General features: G+C 36.5%; 1 protein-coding gene across 1 annotated transcript in view; it reads right to left on the bottom strand.

Annotated features, from left to right (window-relative positions):
- The window catches only part of LOC124621817, a 524408-nt gene that overhangs the window by 13621 nt on the left and 491460 nt on the right, over nucleotides 1–19327 (bottom strand). The window contains exons 13-16 of the mRNA XM_047147256.1: nucleotides 10422–10536; nucleotides 9660–9807; nucleotides 5976–6156; nucleotides 5437–5604 (exon numbers count right to left, since the gene is read on the bottom strand). Of these exons, the coding sequence (XP_047003212.1) occupies nucleotides 5437–5604; nucleotides 5976–6156; nucleotides 9660–9807; nucleotides 10422–10536 (612 nt within the window). The remainder of the gene's footprint in view (nucleotides 1–5436; nucleotides 5605–5975; nucleotides 6157–9659; nucleotides 9808–10421; nucleotides 10537–19327) is intronic.

Below are 19327 nucleotides of genomic sequence, written 5' to 3'. Positions count from 1 at the left end.
TGAGAAAAACATTTTGCAATAATAACATTTCCTAAACTATATAATTTTGATACATGACATAGTGGATATCTGCACAGAAGAAAAATATGTTTTAGGTCAGAGTTTGAGTGCCCTTGGTTTTACATAATACTTCCTTAAATAAACCCATCTATATTGAAAAATTATATTGCAACCATCAACCAAAAGTAAGTTATCCTTTAAACAATAAGGATCAAAAATAGCATCTTGTAAAAGTATTTTGACATTTCATGTAAACGCTGTACACAGATTACATAAAAATAGTAACTGTGTTAGGAGTGATACCAGAACAAGTTGAGCTATTCCACGTTGCTACTTTTCTGATTGTTGATGCAAAGTTACACAAAACAAAAGAACCATTTACCAGTCTACATATCATATGCCTTCTTCCAAGTGTGCTCCATGAGGTGGATTATGTCTGCCATTTATTTAAATTTATGTGTTTTGTTCTGAGTCCTTAATTCCTATTTATTGTAAATACAATTTTTCTCATTTGAAAGAATCACGAGATGCAACATTTTATGTAAAATATTACCTAGCTTAAGTGGATAAATCTTACTGAAGAAATTAGGAAACTCTTATCCCATGGATGATTGTTTGTTTAGCTTAGTATTTTTTGTTGCTTATTCCACAGATCATATTTATAACAGCTCACTATGATTTTGGATGTGTCAATAGATATTTGGGATGTGTCAGTAGGTCTACAAATAAGATACATTTTCTCTGCGAAAAGATTGCTACTTGAGGTCCATTTACACAGCTAAAAGGGATAAATTAAAACTGTGAAACTTCCTCGCAAATTAAAACTGTGTACTGGGCCTAATCTCAAACCCAGAGCCATTGAGGCACAGCTTCTAACTTGTCCTCTCAGCTTTACTTCTGCCAGTACCTTCTGTGAAATTTGGAAAGTGGGAGAAAGGTAATGGCAGAAGTAAAGTGTGAGGATGGGTCATGAGCTGTGTTGTGACGACTCAGCTGGCAAGAGCATTGTCTTTGAAAGGCAAGGTTCTGGGCTCAAGATCTGGTACAACACATGCAGTTTTAATCTACTAGGAAGTTTCATGATTTCAATTTGTCTCTCTCACACCGGCAGATACAGGAATTTTTTCATGTGTAATCATGCCCCTTCCCCTCCCCCATCGTCTCAGCTAACAAATCTGCTGACCTGTCTTTCTCCTTTCTATTAAGACATGGATCATGCTTTGTGTACTCCCATCTTCCAATAGTATAAGTCAGGATAGTTCCCATATGAGTTCTCTCCAAAGACTGCAGCAACCATCTCAGTTCTCAGTTAACTTGGTACGCAGATTTGTTACACTATTTCTCTATGTTGTCTCTCACCTACCTAACACTAGGACTTGACTTCCCAATATTTGTGACATGGTTCCCCGTTCCTGTACCATTTGGCATACACCCCTGCCATGGCTACTACCCAGCAGCGAGACTTGTTTCTTCCTAATCACTTTCCTTGGTAACCTACACTTATTTTCCTGGCTGAACACTGAAGGGTACAAATCTTTGCTTCCTGTTTGTGATTCACTTGTCTTTTCTGCAGAGCCTATGGTTCCATGGGAGAGACCTAATGAGTTTCCCATTTAGTTCTCTACTACAATCACCACAATGGAATTCCAACCTAACATCTACACATACTACTCCCCTTCTGACTACACTATGGCCACATCCACAATTGTATTGTGTTGGAACACAGGCTGTATACTTAAAACTAGAACTAAATCACTCTATATACTTTATATTACATGAATTTTAATTGTTTATGAGCTGCAAAAATTAGGCCTATACAGGTTAGCCCTTCAGGTTATCATATAACATAAACTCTTAATCATGTCCACTTAAAACAAGAACTCAGCACTCACTTAACTGCAGAGTCTTTTAATTAACTTAATCACAATAAAATATAACTTTCAATAACTACACAGCACAAGTATTACTTGATGTTAGAGGAAGTTAACAATCAACAAAATACTGCCTGCTATCCAAAGTGAAATTTTACATGACAATATACATTCAAAAACTCAGTAGTGAACTCCTCATCCAGTCTGTCAAGAAACATGTGGACACAATTTAAGCCCAACAGAACAGTACAGTAATAGAACAGTAATACACCATGACAAATAGTTCCTCAGTTGCAAACAATCTCGATGCTTTCTTGTCAGGACTCATGTTGTTCAATGCAGGCATGACCTATATTTACATCAGTTGTGAAACTGCACCTAAGATTAATATCGGTTACCCAGCTACACAGTTCACTATCAACTGTCAATGTCTAAATCTGTTTCATATTGCATGTCATGTGGCTACAGAAGAAAGATGATCATATTGATATATAGGAGTTACGGTGAACAAAAAGTGGTCGTCAAAGACTTTTCATAAACTAAACATTAATAATAGTGATGTTAAGATTTGCTGCGAGTCCTCTGTCAGTGATTAGTGTTTATGTTGTAGAAGAAGGTGGCAAAAGGAAAATAACACACTTTACATCATACTTAAAAAAGCTGTCTCTGCCACTAATGCTTCTGATCCCTTGGCAATTATCAGTAATTTAAATGAACTATTAGGAAACCAACATTTCCTTCAAATTACAGGTACTTTTAATGACTCAATGCTAACTTGATACCATATGGAATTGAGAAAATGTACTGTTCATGATAAAATAAAGCCAACTAAATCAGTTTTTAGACACAAAGACACTTGTAAATGGAGAGCTAGTTGTTTAAAATCATTTATATAGTATTAAGTCATGAGAAAATATAATCACTGTGATAATGTAACTATGTTTACATAGGCAATGATGAACAGTATCTATTTATGATGGAAATTTTGTTATCATTGAAACAGAATCTTTCTCCAAAAATATGAACACCATATAAAGTGGGTGATGTTTCTTTTTCAGCTGGGAAAAGTAAATAGCAAAAGTTGTGATGCAGAGTTAAAAGGGAAACCTTAAAACAAAATGTCACTTGAAACTTTCTGGCAGATTAAAACTGTGTGCAGGACTGACATGTGAACTCAGGACATTTGCCTTTTGCGGGCAAGTGCTCTACTGACGGTGCTACCCAAGCACAACTCACGACCCATCCTCACAGCTTTACTTTAATCAGTAGAGCACTTGCCCACGAAAGACAAAGGTCCTGAGTTTGAGTCTCGGTCCAGCACATAGTTTTAACTTGCCAGGAAGTTTCATATCAGCACACACTACACTGCAGAGTGAAATTTCATTCTGGAAATGTAGCTTTTTCCACAAAACTGTTCACTTAAACATGACGATATGCACTTATTTGGCATAACTTTCAGTCACTTCCAATATGCTAAAAATCAGGACAGACTTTCATTTGCAAAAATTATGGTAAACCCTGTATTTCTGTCAAGTTAAGTAGGTCCAGGACATGCTGAATTTTATTGTATTATCCTTTTTTTTATTTTTCATTGCATAAAATAATTCAGACTGGGATGAGAGCTCTTGTGTATTGGCAGAGGTGGCAATGGTGGACTCCAGCCACCTGGCCTCTCAATTTTAGAATCTCCCTCAAGGTATTTTTAGAAAAGTTACAACACCATCATTGATAAACATTGTACCACTGTTATCATATTTTCTAGATCTTTTGTATACCATTAAGTACAGAAAAAAATGGCCAGTATTTCCATTGAACAAGAGTTAAGAATATCAATTACTGCAAATACCAAAATTAACATCTACTCTACTTATTATCAATTTCTGACAACCTCATTTCAGTACCTTGAACCACTGACATAATAAGAGATGTCATATCTTACACAACACACCATGTATAAATGGTGGAATGCACTAAACACTACTGAATAAGACCAGAAAGGACACACTGCTAAAATTCCACTAATCAATGGTAATGCACATCATTACATGTATGTGAAAGCTGCATTCCCACTCAAAAGGAAAAGCAAAAAAATCAGTTGAAACAAAGTTACTGTGGAAAGCTGCATTCTACAAGGCAGACAGACGAATGAAGATATATGATACAAACTGTATATGCATGCTCTAATCAATAAAATGTAAAAATACATAGAGAAATGGAAGAAGACATTTGCAGCAGATGGTTGATGATGGATTACCTAAATACATGATGCAATACTTCTCTGCTCAAAAGGGGGAAAAATCAAATAAAGAAGCATATGAATCAAAGTTTCTGTGGAGACTGAAAGGTCCTTGAGGATCTGCCCACTATGCATCTATGGATTGAAAAGTATCTATCTATCCATTCAGCAGGGAAGAAAAATGCAGGGAGGCAACATAGAAGATGGATCAAACTGTGAAGACAGAAGATCCTTGCAGTGCAGAAGATATTTCAATGCAAGCATTGCACGATCCTTCTTGACCTCTGTATCTAATGGGTCCGCTACTCTGCAGCACACTGTTTTCTTAGAAGTCTTTTATTTCATTCCCTTTTGTCCCTCCTCCTCCTTACGTATTGTCTCACGCTGACCTTCACCTATCTTGCACTTCTTCAACCCACCACATTAGAACCAATTACTCACAGCATCCAGACTGTAAAGGTGCTAGAATAGCTGCTTGTATGCAGTATTTATACCATCTGATTCATGTCATAAGTTCAATAGGTAATCTAAGAGTGTGACATCATTGTCAGAATGCTTTATAGGTAACATTGTAGTTCACAAGCACTCTGTCATGTGAAAGAAGCCAGTAGTACTTCTAGCACATCTCTCCTAATATTTCATTTTAGGATAAAAAAAGAATTCTATGACATTTTTTCTAATCAGACTGATGGATTTAAGAAGAAAACTGGTAAGTCTTTTCTATTAACAAAAATTATATACAATATTATTTTTAGCTATTATTGCACATTATTATTTCTAAACTCTTTCCATCAGTAGGTGATTTCTCATGAATGCTTGATTTTTTATTAAATTTTAAGTTTTCAGCTAAATGAACAGTTATTCTTAAACTTGATTTAAGCAAAATGAAACACATCTATAGGTGACAAATTAGTACACAATGAACAGGGTTTGAAGTTTCAGACTCACTATCAGTATCCTGATTTTAAATACTACACCATGACTTGTTATTCAAATGCATAAGTTTTTCTTCATATTGTACTTGATGAGGTTCTTCATTGACAATAAAAGAGGACAAGAAAGACTAAGAACATGACACTGGTTTCCCGTAACTTACAACTTAGATCCTGGTGCATATACACTAAACATCAAATTTTTGATAAAGCAGATAGCACCATCAGTACCTGAATGCACAGAGAATTTCTCTGCATATTAGAATAATGAAAAGCAAGAACCATTTATGTGTGTGACAAAGCTATATGCCTATTTTCTCAAAACTGAATATTATTTTCTCAATTTAGCTGTGGAGGTAATTAGCTGTATACTATTCAGATTTCACAGTGCACTTACCATTAAGCCAAAAAGCAGGAGTAAGCTGACAGTTCCTATACAGGCCACAATAATAGCTGCTAAGAGACCTGGTGTTATTTCTCCATTGGGATCTGATTCAAAACCTGGGTCAGGAGGGGCTGTGCTAGTGTCATTTAGGCCATCCTTCACTAACTCCATGTTGAGAATCTGAGGATGAAATATTGAACTTCATGAGTTTCAGTGTGATAGGTGAAAATAGCTGTATAACTCTATACATGTAATAAAAAGAAACAACGATGATTGTATATTTTATATTACCGGTACTCCTAAAATTTCATTAACTACATTGTACAGCAGTGTAAGTAAAACAATAGCATGTTACTTAGTGTACCATATTTGATAAATGTCTGCTCCTGTTGGGCATTAACAGAGTGGTTTCTGATGTAATTTTCAGGGGCACAATAGTAAGCATGCTGCTCAGTCTGATTACGTGAAGAGGTACTGAATTATAATATGACTATCTATTAAAACTTTAATGGTCTTTTTCTGACATAATACAGAAAATTACTACATCTCACCTGAAATGGAAGTGATGGGTGGCTTTCATCCCAGATCCTTTTCAGCAACACACTTAGATCATAATCAAATGAACCATTTTCATCTTGTATATAGACATCTAGAGTTCTCTCTCTAGTAATGTCATCACATCGCACCTCTTTCCCTGGCATATGGATAACTACTTGCTGGTACATAATTACCCTGCAATTCAGATAAAAAATGACAAAAGGGTCATTCTGTGTGAAAGCATCTTTCAAACCTTATTGCTGTATACATTTATGAACCAAAACATTATGACAACTGCCCTCCACAACACTGAATGCTACCTGGCAGTGTTGCAGACACAAGGTGTTAAGAGACATAAGTTAGACGAAGTAGAAACAAATTGGAAATAATTCTTGCTTGATGCCTTTCCTGGCAGTGATGGCATCTCCCAGCAGGATAATTGTCCTTGTCAAAAGGCCAGAATGATGCTACATATATTTGAGGAGAATGATAGTGAACTCATGTAGATGTCTCTGCCACCAGATTTGTTTGATCTGAACCCAATGGAACACATTTGGCACGCTGTTGGGTGCAACCTCCACACCCACAAACCAGTGGCTCTTATTTTATGGTAATTTTTTGACATATATACAGATACCTGGTGCCACATACCTGCAGAAACCTAGCAAAGATTTGTCAAATCCACGTCACACAAAATTTTTGTTGTACTCATTGTGTACTAAACAATTAAGCAGTGGTAATGATTGTCTTGACTCATCAGTGTATTTAGTATAGCTGTGTTTTGGTGTCTCCCTTATTTCTTCTTGTTGGTGATACCAGACATTGTGATGCTAGATAAGGTTCATCCTTGAGTGAATTGTATGATACTATTGACCCAGCCCAGCATGATACAGGTAGCATTATGTATCCAGGGTCAGACAATGTATCTGGCACAGTAGTATTTTCTTTGGGGGCTACTGGATAGAGTTATGTTAAAATTCAGAGAACAACATTAGGTAACTGTATATCATCACTTTCACATAACATGAGTGATGTAAGCAGCACATGCCAGAAAGTTGTCTGGAGGCATGACTGTTACGTGTTCCATATTGGATTGACATTTGGAGTGACCACTCATGACAATGATGGGTGCACTTTGTGATGTAAGAAATATGTTTACAACCAATGTGAGTACTGTATGTGAATCTTGGGTGTATATGTGTTGGAGTAATTCAATATGTATTGGAAGCTGGCTGGGATGGCACAAATAAAAGAAAAAATAAGAAAAAACATCCATGATATTGAGCTCCTGTGACCACTATTCTTGTGAATCTTAGTACACACTGTGATGCACTGTTGAAACTCATTGCCACAATTCTTTGTTGCAGAATGTGGCAGCTTTTTCACTGTGGCCGACAAAGAATCATATCTGCATCTAGATTTGATTCAAGGAAAGCAGAAAGCTGAAAATCGAGTCATCTGCAGTGCTGCTGAAAGAACATACTGTTAGTAAATGAAGCAAAGTTAATTATAAAAAGTAAAATAAAATAAAAACAGAAGTTAGATTTACATGTTTTTTTTGCTGTGCAGTTGTTCTCAAATAATTACAAGAAAAATATTGCTTAAAGATACTTTCACATTTTAAGTCTCACATCACTGTCTGATGATGAGGTGGTTATCTTTTCATTATTGGTCATATTGTGGGGCGGCGGATTAGTTGTAAAAATTAATTGCTGGATAAACACTTGCATGTAGAATCAGTTTCTGGCTTTTAGTATGTTGTTAATGCTGTCTTTCGCCGTTCTCAACACTGGCTCTCTATTTACTTCTTGGCACCCAGAAAGTGATTTAATAAAACATGGAGCCAGTAATTAGATATCCTAGTGCCCACTTCAATTGAGATACTATTATAGCTGCAGCTTATAGCTCTGAGGAATTAGGAGATTGTCCGGGATTTCTAATCAAAAACGGTTTTCCAAAATAGTTGAGTATAATCTGAAATTCACTGATAAAAAACACAAGTATTCCTACAACCTAACTAACAGAGCAGTTCAGAGTCTAATGAGCTAATGCAACTATAAATGTCCGAATTAAATGTTAAAAAGAATGCTCGCCATAATTTGATGAAAATATTTCATCAAACGCCACGCTAAATATTTGGTAGAATGTCTGTCCCGCGACGGCACTTGAAAATACGACAATACGCAAACTGAAGCTAGATAATGAAAATCATTCCAGAATTAACACTTCACATAAAATGTTTTCATGGTTCCCGAGGCTGTTTGTAGCAGATACACTGATGCGACGCGACTACCGACACAGATGGCGTGTCATTCAGCGTCTGGAGAGAACTGGGGCCTTCCTTCCTCGCGCAGCGTCCTTATATATAAACCCGCAGTGCGGACGGCGAAGGGAACGCCTGATCTTTTCGGCTCTCTCGACTAGCCGCTGGGCTAGTAACGCACCACTTCAAGTTACATAATAATTTATAGCTTCTTTTGCTGATGGCCGAAGAAGCTCTTAATTTAAACGTGCATTCAGCACGCAGGTAAGTATTGATAATAAAATTTTGATGTGGCTAAGTTAAATACTTTGGGCGAGAGAATTAATTAAATTACACTGCACGCAGTAGATGAGCTCTGAACTGCCCCTTTTGAGATCCGCTATCGCTATAATTTTATAGGTATTAAAAAGAAACTTTACACATCTTCATAATCATAGCGGACCTCCAACCTATTTAAATCTAAACATCCTAGCCTTATTTATTAGCCTACTTAATCTATCTTGCTTCCTTCAGTTTTGAGATGAAAACCACAAAATCATGAATTTCCACTAAAGTCTTCATTTGTGAAATCCAAAGTACTGTTATTATTAAATCATTATGAAAGATGAATCTAAATATAAATTTTGAAGTCTCTAGCTCTTTTCTGTTGCGCCAATGATTTTTTCAGAAAAACGCCCAAATTTCGAAAATGACTGAAGTTATCGAACTGATATTTAACACACATTAATTTAGCATTATTTCTGGCATGCTAGAAAAGTTTTAGGTTCTTTTGCTTGATTTTTAAAGTATTGCGCAACATTTATGACGTCAGAGCTAGTTACAGCAGACTGGCTGGCACACAATGGAAAATGATGTGAATTTACTACAGCGTGAGTAGGCTGCTTCCCTACAATATTTATTATGATATTTCAAAGTTCAGTAACTTGCTGCACATTTTTCAAAGAATTTGTAGTGAATTATGAGTATAAATTGCAACTGCTAATCTGCGGCAAACAGAAACTGGCAGTCTGAAGAGTCATTTCACATAAAGCTGTGAGTCCAATGAGTTCTACCATTCACTGCTAGATGGCAGTGGCATCATATTCACAGGTGGCAGTTTACTAAGTCTTCATAGTTCAGCTAATTTGCCACAGAATATTTGTAAATTGTGGACACAAACATTTCTCATAAACTGGTTTTCCTATGAACAAATCTCTACAATAGTTCCGGAGATTAATCAGAGGCAAGCAAGGGACTTTAATTTATATATGTAAAGAAGATCAGCAACAGCAGTAGCAAAAGTATTATTGCACATCATTTTACATTTGGTCTCACACACTGTACGATTTTTGTACAGTGTTGCGTGGAAATTTTATCTATGTGTAATGAATGATCATAATGTAGCATAAATAAAAATTTTAGTCACTGCATACAAACAACAAATGACATGTGTTACCTTCCTGTGTACTGCTGTAGAATTTGAGCAATATTGCAGGGAAGCCCTCCCAGATATAGACACACCTGCTCTCCAGATGCCAGAAGGCTGAGTCTACAAAATGCAGTCACTGTCTCACTTTTATCAGGTACATCCCATTCATTCAGTTCTGTAAGGAGAGTGAGGTTCAATAAGTAATGTACATGTCTGTTTACGTATTTCTCAGGCACAAATCTAAGAAAAAAAGAAAATATTCACTGAGACAATTATATTTTAACATTTATTATAAAATTATATTACTAACATAATTTGTGTAAATGTTTATGATGTTCATAAAATTTGTTGCAGTAAGTTAGGAGTGTGAGGAAATATGATTCTTTCACTCTCTCTTTCTTTTTCTCTTTTTCCTTCTTTAGTGATTTATGAATAATACCTACATTATTAAATAGTCTCTTGGCCAAAATTAGTATAAAATAGTTAGTATGCAATGCGTGTTGAACAACAGTTGAAATTAAACTTTTTGACAACGTAATCAATGATTATACATCAAGAAATCTAACTCTGATTGTCTGTTTGTCCGCCCATAGTTATTCCTATACACACACAGGCCTTCAGTATCACTGTGATATGTTCAACAATATCCAAATATGTAAGTTTGTATAAAAAGTTTACATTGTGGCTAATGAGCAATGATACTCTACATGTCAGCCATCCTTGAGGTTAGCAGTGCAAATGTCCAACTGCAGCACTAAGGCTTCCATCAGTCTATAAAATTTGTGATACCTTTGTCAGAATCTTGTTCCGTAGTGGTTTCAGGTACATATGTAGCTGTGTCCATAGCTCCATCTTTGGTTATTGTAGTAGCTTCTTCCTGCCACCTATTGTTATTGCTGCCCTCCTGCATTTAGAAAAATATACGTCATTATTGTTCAGTCTGATAGGCTACATTATACAACAGCAGAAATGGATAGACTTGATCTTACATAAACTCAGATTGTGCTTATTTAGATATATAAAAATTGACTTGCTCTTACCAGAAGCAGACATTAATATTCACATACCACACAAAAAATTGCATAAAATTCTTTGGAGTATAGCTGGGTAACCACCTAAAATGCATACATCTAAATCTATGTTCTGCAAACAACTGCGAAGTGTATGGCAGGGGGAACTAGCATAGTACTAGTTATTAGAGCTTCTTCTCATTTCATCCACGTATGGAGCATGGGAAAAATGATTCCTAAACTTTTGTGCACACTTTAATTAGTCCAACCTTGTAAGGCTTTCATGGAATGGTTTGCATCTATCTTCAAGTGCCTGTCAGTTTAGTTTCTTCAGAATTTTAATGATGCTGTCCTATGGGTCAAACAAATAAGTGACCATTTGCACTTCACTCATTTTTGTACAATCATTCTCCATTTTAATCCTATCTGGTACAAGTTGCACACACTAGAGCAATATTTTAGGATGGCTGCACAATTGTTTTGTGAGCAATCTCTTTAGTAGACTGATTGCATTTCCCTTGTGTTCTACTAATGAACTGAAGTCTGCCATCTGCTTTACCTATGACTGCACCTATGACCTATGTGATTTTACCATTTTATGCCCCTACGAAGTGTTACGCCAAAGTATCTGTATGAGATGAAAAATTAAAACTATGACTCAATGTTTTTTTGTGTGTGTGTGTGTGTGTGTGTGTGTGTGTGTGTGTGTGTGTGTGTGTGTGTGTGAAGCAAGCTGAAAAACTTTACACCAGTCCAAAATCTTATCAAGATCTGACTGAATATTTGTGTAGCTTTTTTCTAACTGTACTTCATTACAGATAACTGCATCATCTGGAAAAAGTCAAGATTACTAGTAATATTGTTTGCTAGGTCATCAATATACAACATGAACAGCAAGTGCTTCAACACTCTACCCTGGAGCACTCCAGAAGCTACTTCTATGTTTGACAATGGCCAGTCACATAACAGGATGTGTCCTCTCTAACAATAACATATATAGACAAAAAACCAGAACATACAGACAAACTAATCAAGAATCTCAGTACTTTATGTTCTCCACTCAGAACTGGCTGTCATTCTGTCATCTTGGAGATCATTCTGTTGGCTTCTTCTTCTTCTTCTTCTTAGTTTCCATTTTGGCCTGTGAGACCACATACATGCTCTACATTCCTCCACCAGTCATTTCTGTTCCTGACTGTCATGGTCCATTCTCTGCATTTCTGTCACAATTGTCCTTCCATCCTGTCTGTGGTTCTCATCAGCCCCTTCTGTCCTCCACAGATCCTGATAATCTTACAGTAGTCTTTCCTCTTCCATCCTAATTAAGTGTTCTGCCCACATCAGTCTTCCTTTCTTCATCCTTCAGCCAACATCAGCTTGTATGCATAGATCTGCCAGTTCCTGGCTTTTTAATATCTTCCCTTCCTGTAGCTAGGTGTTTGTCTTGAGGCCAAATATTTTCCTTAATATCTTCTTCTTGAAGACTAGCAGTTTTTGTTCATCTACTTTCCTTAATGTAAATATTTCACACCCATATAGAGCTACTGGGAGAATTACACTGTGGTACAGTCTGACCTCAAAACTGGTCTACTGCAGAGCATATACCATAGCCAAAAATTGGCTGTATTTGTGGCTGAGACCCTTGCCTTAGTCTCCATTTCCTTTCTATCCTACTCACTAAAAATACTTCCAAATAATTAAATGTGTCTAATCTTTTATAAGTGAATTCATCAACTGTTGTGGTGACCATCATTGATTGTCTTACTCATGACCATGTACTCAGTTTGCTCCTCATTAATTTCTAAAGCTGTTTTCCTTGCAATATTTCTGTAAGAACTTGTCATGAACTGCAAATCCTCTTTGCTATCACTTATTTGAACAATGTGCTTCACATATGCAATTTAATTTACTGTGTTATTATCCAGCCATTTTCCAGCTGGGTTTAATTTTTTACATTCTCTTTCTATCTTTTCTAAAATTAAGTGATTTTATATATTTTCACTCCGTGTCTTACAAAATTATTTCTTCAGAAATACTGGCAAAATTAACAATGTTTATTCTTCAAAAGTGTGCAGTAAAACCACTGTACAAAGGAGGTAATCAAACATTTTGCAAAAGCCTCTTCACAGATTGAGAAATTCTCACATTACTCTGTTGTGCATTTAGTTTTTACTGGTCTTTGCCACTAAAAACAAAAATCAGTTTCTACTATACAGAAACAAAAATCAGTTTCCACTGTATTGTAATCTGCACAACCACAATACAGGGCATAAATAATAATATTCTGTAGATATTGCCTCTGCATCTTAGGTTAGAGTGGATTCCATGTCTAATATGAAGGTCTTCAACTCAATCCCATCTAACATAAAACAAAAAACTGAGAATCCCTACAAGTTATGGACCAAATTAAAAAGAAACCTTATTCGTCCATGTTTTCACAAGTTCTCTGATTATACAGATAGCTGAACAGAAAAATCCTGCAAGCTGAATGAGAGGTAGTACTGTTTATTCTAGTGACATCTCTGTTCCTATGATACAGTTCTACATTTATGGAATTTAAAAGGGAGGTAGCGTTTAACTATAGGATTAATGACTCACAAATACAGTCATGAAATATAAATTCTTGGTAGTAACATTCTATTGATAAATTATGTGAAAAGATCACATAGACTCAGTTGCAGGTAAAGCAAGTGGCAGAGTTCAGTGCATTTGCAGGATACTCTGAAACTTACATTTACCCATGAAAGACTGGTCAGCCCATACTTGAATACTGCTCAAATGTACAGAACCCATTTCAGGCTAACAGAGAACATCAAAGACATACAAAGAAAGACAATGTGGTCTTAGGCCTTGTTTGGTGAGAGGGTGTAAACAGAAATGCTAAAAAAAATTAACTGGAACACACTCAAGGAAATATGACATGTGTCTCAGAAGAGCCTATTGATAAAACTCCAAAATCCGTGACAGAAGCTATGAATATTCTTCAGCCTCTATAGATCAGTCCCTTAATTGAAATTAAAATTAGACTAGTAAAAGCTTGCACAAACAGGGTGTATACACAGCCATGAAAAATATTCCTGGATTTTCCACAGACTTACTGGTTAAAAATATACTTTTTTCTGGGTGAAAATGCTTATTTTTCCAGGTGAAAATACACTATACCCCATGCAAAAGTACATTTTTCAATGTTAAGTGACAATGTACTTTTCCTTGGAACTGTAAAACATATCAGTCCTTTAAATGGTAAAGTTTTATACATCGGCATAGAACTTCCCAGCACTCCCAGCAAAAACACACATTTTGGAAAGATCTTTAATGCATAGTAAATTGACATAGCATTTATTGGTATTAAAAAGGTATAAATTTGAATTCACTAAGTACACCACAGTAGTTTCTGAACACATAACACCAAAATATAAGAAGCGCTATGCTCATGCTACAATATGGAAACAGAGACCTCAGTAGTGGCCTGGCAGCAAGCTTTGAATTTGGAAAAATATGGTGTCCTAATATGTATTCTTTCTTTGCAAAATATGACTACTAGATGATATTTTTCATCAAGAAAAGCTAGACTTTCACACATAATACTGGTCATCAAATATTTTTTGCTGTTTTTTCTGAGCATGTGGTAGGGTAGGATCCTAATAGCACAGTTTAAATTGTAGCAGCAGAATATTTCTGACAAGCATGATTGTAAATTTCAGTGTTGTTCACCAAACATTCTGTGGGTTATCTGGCTGAATACATGTTCCACAAGCACTTTGAGTTTTCCATTGAACACTCCATTACTTGCGAAATTGCTGAAGAACTCACCTCACATCCCCCATCCCACCCCACCCCCTTTCCTTTTTTTTCTTTTTTTGAAAGATAATTATACTTTTTGCCATCCTTATTGCATAGTTTGTAATTTATAAAGGAAATATGAAAAACTATCTGGGTCTTTTTTAGCATGTGTTACCCATTAAGTTGTATCAAACACAAATGTACCAGTAAAATTTTAAATAATGGCTAGTCTTCTGATCCAGAAATTTTTGTAAATGGCTGGTCCTCAAAGTGTTAAGTTTTGAATGAGAGTCAAATGCTCTGTGGTTTAAGAAATTCATCGCATGTAACATAATTCATTTTGCAGAAAAGGAAATTTACTTTGAAAGTAATGTTTCTCAAACCACCATTCACAATATTTTATTGTGATCTGTTAGAAATGTAAACACTTGTAATGTCATGTTCATCAAAAGGAGGCCCACAAGAAAGACAGGTCATGGTGGGTACATCACAGCACATGACAGTACAGGTCTTACAAGTGCCAGGAGATGTCTCTGGCAGGAAGTGAGTAACTATTTCAGATAAGTTTAATAATTATTGACTGCATTTTTAAGTGCATAGTAGCTCTCGGCAGCACACAAGAAAGTTAAGACCCTTAATGGGCACCATTTCAAGTGGGTGTTGTTTTCTGGTGGGGCCTGCGTTGAATAGTCTTCATGCTAAAGCTTTTGATGCAACAAAAAATTCCCATAATTCTAAAAGATTCCCAGGTATTTCCCAGATTTTTCCTGGACGAAAATGTTTCAAATTTTTCGTGGTTGTCCTGGGGCATATACACCCCGAGAAAGGTGTACAACCACTCAGTCCTTTCACATCCCATCAGTGAAAGGAAATAATACAACCAAGAAGTGCACATTTCATATTAATTTACATGTTGTTGTTGTTGTGGTCTTCAGTCCTGAGACTGGTTTGATGCAGCTCTCCATGCTGCTCTATCCTGTGCAAGCTTCTTCATCTCCCAGTACTTACTGCAACCTACATCCTTCTTAATCTGCTTAGTGTATTCATCTCTTGGTCTCCCTCTACGATTTTTACCCTCCATGCTGCCCTCCAATACTAAAATGATGATCCCTTGATGCCTCAGAACATGTTCTACCAACCGATACCTTCTTCTAGTCAAGTTGTGCCACAAACTCCTCTTCTCCCCAATTCTGTTCAATACCTCAATTCTGTTCAATACCTCCTCATTAGTTATGTGATCTACCCATCTAATCTTCAGCATTCTTCTGTAGCACCACATTTCGAAAGCTTCTATTCTCTTCCTGTCCAAACTATTTATCGTCCATGTTTCACTTCCATACATGGCTACACTCCATACAAATACTTTCAGAAACGACTTCCTGACACTTAAATCTATACTCGATGTTAACAAATTTCTCTTCTTCAGAAACGCTTTCCTTGCCATTGCCAGTCTACATTTTATATCCTCTCTACTTCAACCATCATCAGTTATTTTGCTCCCCAAATAGCAAAACTCCTTTACTACTTTAAGTGTCTCATTTCCTAATCTAATTCCCTCAGCATCACCCGACTTAATTCGACTACATTCCATTATCCTCGATTTGCTTTTGTTGATGTTCATCTTATATCCTCCTTTCAAGACACTGTCCATTCCGTTCAACTGCTCTTCCAAGTCCTTTACTGTCTCTGACAGAATTACAATGTCATCGGCGAACCTCAAAGTTTTTATTTCTTCTCCATGGATTTTAATACCTACTCTGAACTTTTCTTTTGTTTCCTTTACTGCTTGCTCAATATACAGATTGAATAACATCGGGCAGAGACTACAACCCTGTCTCACTCCCTTCCCAACCACTGCTTCCCTTTCATGTCCCTTGACTCTTATAACTGCCATCTGGTTTCTGTACAAATTGTAAATAGCCTTTTTCTCCCTGTATTTTACCCCTGCCACCTTTAGAATTTGAAAGAGAGTATTCCAGTCAACATTGTCAAAAGCTTTCTCGAAGTCTACAAATGCGAGAAATGTAGGTTTGCCTTTGCTTAATCTTTCTTCTAAGATAAGTCATACGGTCAGTATTGCCTCACGTATTCCAACATTTCTATGGAATCCAAACTGATCTTCCGCGAGGTTGGCCTCTATCAGTTTTTCCATTCGTCTGTAAAGAATGCGCATTAGTATTTTGCAGCTGTGACTTATTAAACTGATAGTTTGGTAATTTTCACATCTGTCAACACCTGCTTTCTTTGGGATTGGAATTATTATATTCTTCTTGAAGTCTGAGAGTATTTCGCCTGTGCCATACATCTTGGTCACCAGATGGTAGAGGCCATCAGTAGTTCTAATGGAATGTTGTCTACTCCCGGGGCCTTGTTTTGACTTAGGTCTTTCAGTGCTCTGTCAATCTCTTCAAGCAGTATCATATCTCCCATTTCGTCTTCATCTACATTCTCTTCCATTTCCAGTACATCGCCCTACATTCTCTTCCATTTCCAGTACATCGCCCTTGTATAGACCCTCTATATTCTCCTTCCACCTTTCTGCTTTCCCTTCTTTGCTTAGAATCCATCTGAGCTCTTGATATTCATACAAGTGGTTCTCTTATCTCCAAAGGTCTCTTTAATTTTCCTGTCGGCAGTATCTATCTAACCCCTCATGAGATAAGCCTCTACATCCTTACATTTGTCCTCTAGCCATCCCTCCTTAGCCATTTTGCACTTCCTGTCGATCTCATTTTTGAGACGTTTGTATTCCTTTTTGCCTGCTTCGTTTACTGCTTTTTTATATTTTCTCCTTTCATCAATTAAATTCCTCTGTTACCCAAGAATTTCTACTAGCCCTTGTCTTTTTACCTATTTGATCCTATGACGCCTTCACTACTTCATCCCTCAGACCTCCCCATCCTTCTTCTACTGTATTTCGTTCCCCCATTTGTGACAATTGTTCCCTTATGCTCTCCCTGAAACTCTGTACAACCTCTGGTTCTTTCAGTTTATCCAGGTCCCACCTCCTTAAATTCCTACCTTTTTGCAGTTTCTTCAGTTTTAATCTACAGTTCATAACCAATAGATTGTGGTCAGAGTCCACATCTGCCCCTGGAAATGTCTTACAATTTAATACCTGGTTCCTAAATCTCTGTCTTACCATTATATAATCTATCTGATACCTTCCAGTATCTCCAGGATTCTTCCATGCGTACAGCCTTCTTTTAGGATTCTTGAACCAAGTGTTAGCTATGATTAAGTTATGCTCTGTGCAGAATTCTACCAGACGGCTTCCTCTTTCATTTCTTTCCCCCAATCCATATTCACCTACTATGTTTCCTTCTCTCCCTTTCCCTACTCTCGAATTCCAGTCACCCATGATTATTAAATTTTCGTCTCCCTTCACTACCTGAATAATTTCTTTTATCTCGTCATACATTTCTTCAATTTCTTCGTCATCTGCAGAGCTAGTTGGCATATAAACTTGTACTACTGTAGTAGGTGTGGGCTTCATGTCTATCTTGGCCACAATAATGTGTTCACTATGCTGTTTGTAGTAGCTTACCCGCACTCCTATTTTTTTATTCATTATTAAACCTACTCCTGCATTACCCCTATTTGATTTTGTATTTATAACCCTGTATTCACAATCTTCCATATTAGATGTACCACTTATTTTTGACCAAATATAAATTCTTTCGTCGGAATTAATCTTACGCCTAGACCTACAATTAAGAGACAATGAACCATAAGGTACTAAATAAGAACCTTCACTAATAACAATAATTTCAGACAAATGTACAGTACGAAATGCCAAAACTTCACGAGATGTAAAACTTTCCAATCCAGTTCTAGAAGCATCATGACAAACAACAGCAGCGAATGTAATCCAACCATTACCTATACTACTTGATTCAGATGATTTAGCAATAGAAAAATTCAATTTCAGACCTAAAAAGTATTTAGGACCTGACAATACAGACATACTCGCAATCTTCTTCAGATTGGATACCTTCTTACTGGTACCTGGCACTGGAACGGAACCAAAAGTGCCAGAAATATTCAACAAATCTTTGTAGACCAGCATACGTCTGCGATGGCGATATCCAAAACGGCGACCCATTCTCGAATAATGCTATTCATATAATGAATGCGCGAGGTTGCATCAGCAGCTATTTATAGCTCATGATCCAAGCGCACGCGGACGTCAGCCAATTTAGATCTTGAACATTCAGGTTTATTTGAAAAATGTCTTGTGGCATGTTATCATAAGCATGGTCTATTTCCATTAGCAATTCAGAGCACACCATATATTAAATGGAAATCACCAAGACGTTGCAAATTTACATATACACATTATTTACGTCCTAAAAATTCTGTTGAAATTAGTAAAGACTTATCAGTTCAGAATTTGGATGAAATGGAGAGACGCATGAATTGTGCTAATCCGTATTTTGAGAGTAAGAATCAACCTAAAGTTGCTGTTGCATTGAGTGGATTTGAACCTACAGCTAAGTCAACGAGTAGAGTAGTGTACAAAACATTTTCTGGTCATTGTGAATTGAGTGTGTATTATTGTTATTCTAAAAGATATGATGTAGAAATATTTGTTGAATATTTCTGGCACTTTTGGTTCCGTTCCAGCGCCAGGTACCAGTAAGAAGGTATCCAATCTGAAGAAGATTGCGAGTATATCTGTATTGTCAGGTCCTAAATACTTTTTAGGTCTGAAATTGAATTTTTCTATTGCTAAATCATCTGAATCAAGTAGTATAGGTAATGGTTGGATTACATTCGCTGCTGTTGTTTGTCATGATGCTTCTAGAACTGGATTGGAAAGTTTTACATCTCATGAAGTTTTGGCATTTCGTACTGTACATTTGTCTGAAATTATTGTTATTAGTGAGGGTTCTTATTTAG

Source organism: Schistocerca americana, chromosome 7 (assembly GCF_021461395.2).
Source record: "Schistocerca americana isolate TAMUIC-IGC-003095 chromosome 7, iqSchAmer2.1, whole genome shotgun sequence".
NCBI lineage: Eukaryota > Metazoa > Arthropoda > Insecta > Orthoptera > Acrididae > Schistocerca > Schistocerca americana.
The sequence above is the reverse complement of the archived record's forward strand: the minus strand, read 5'-3'. Positions and strand labels throughout refer to the sequence as shown.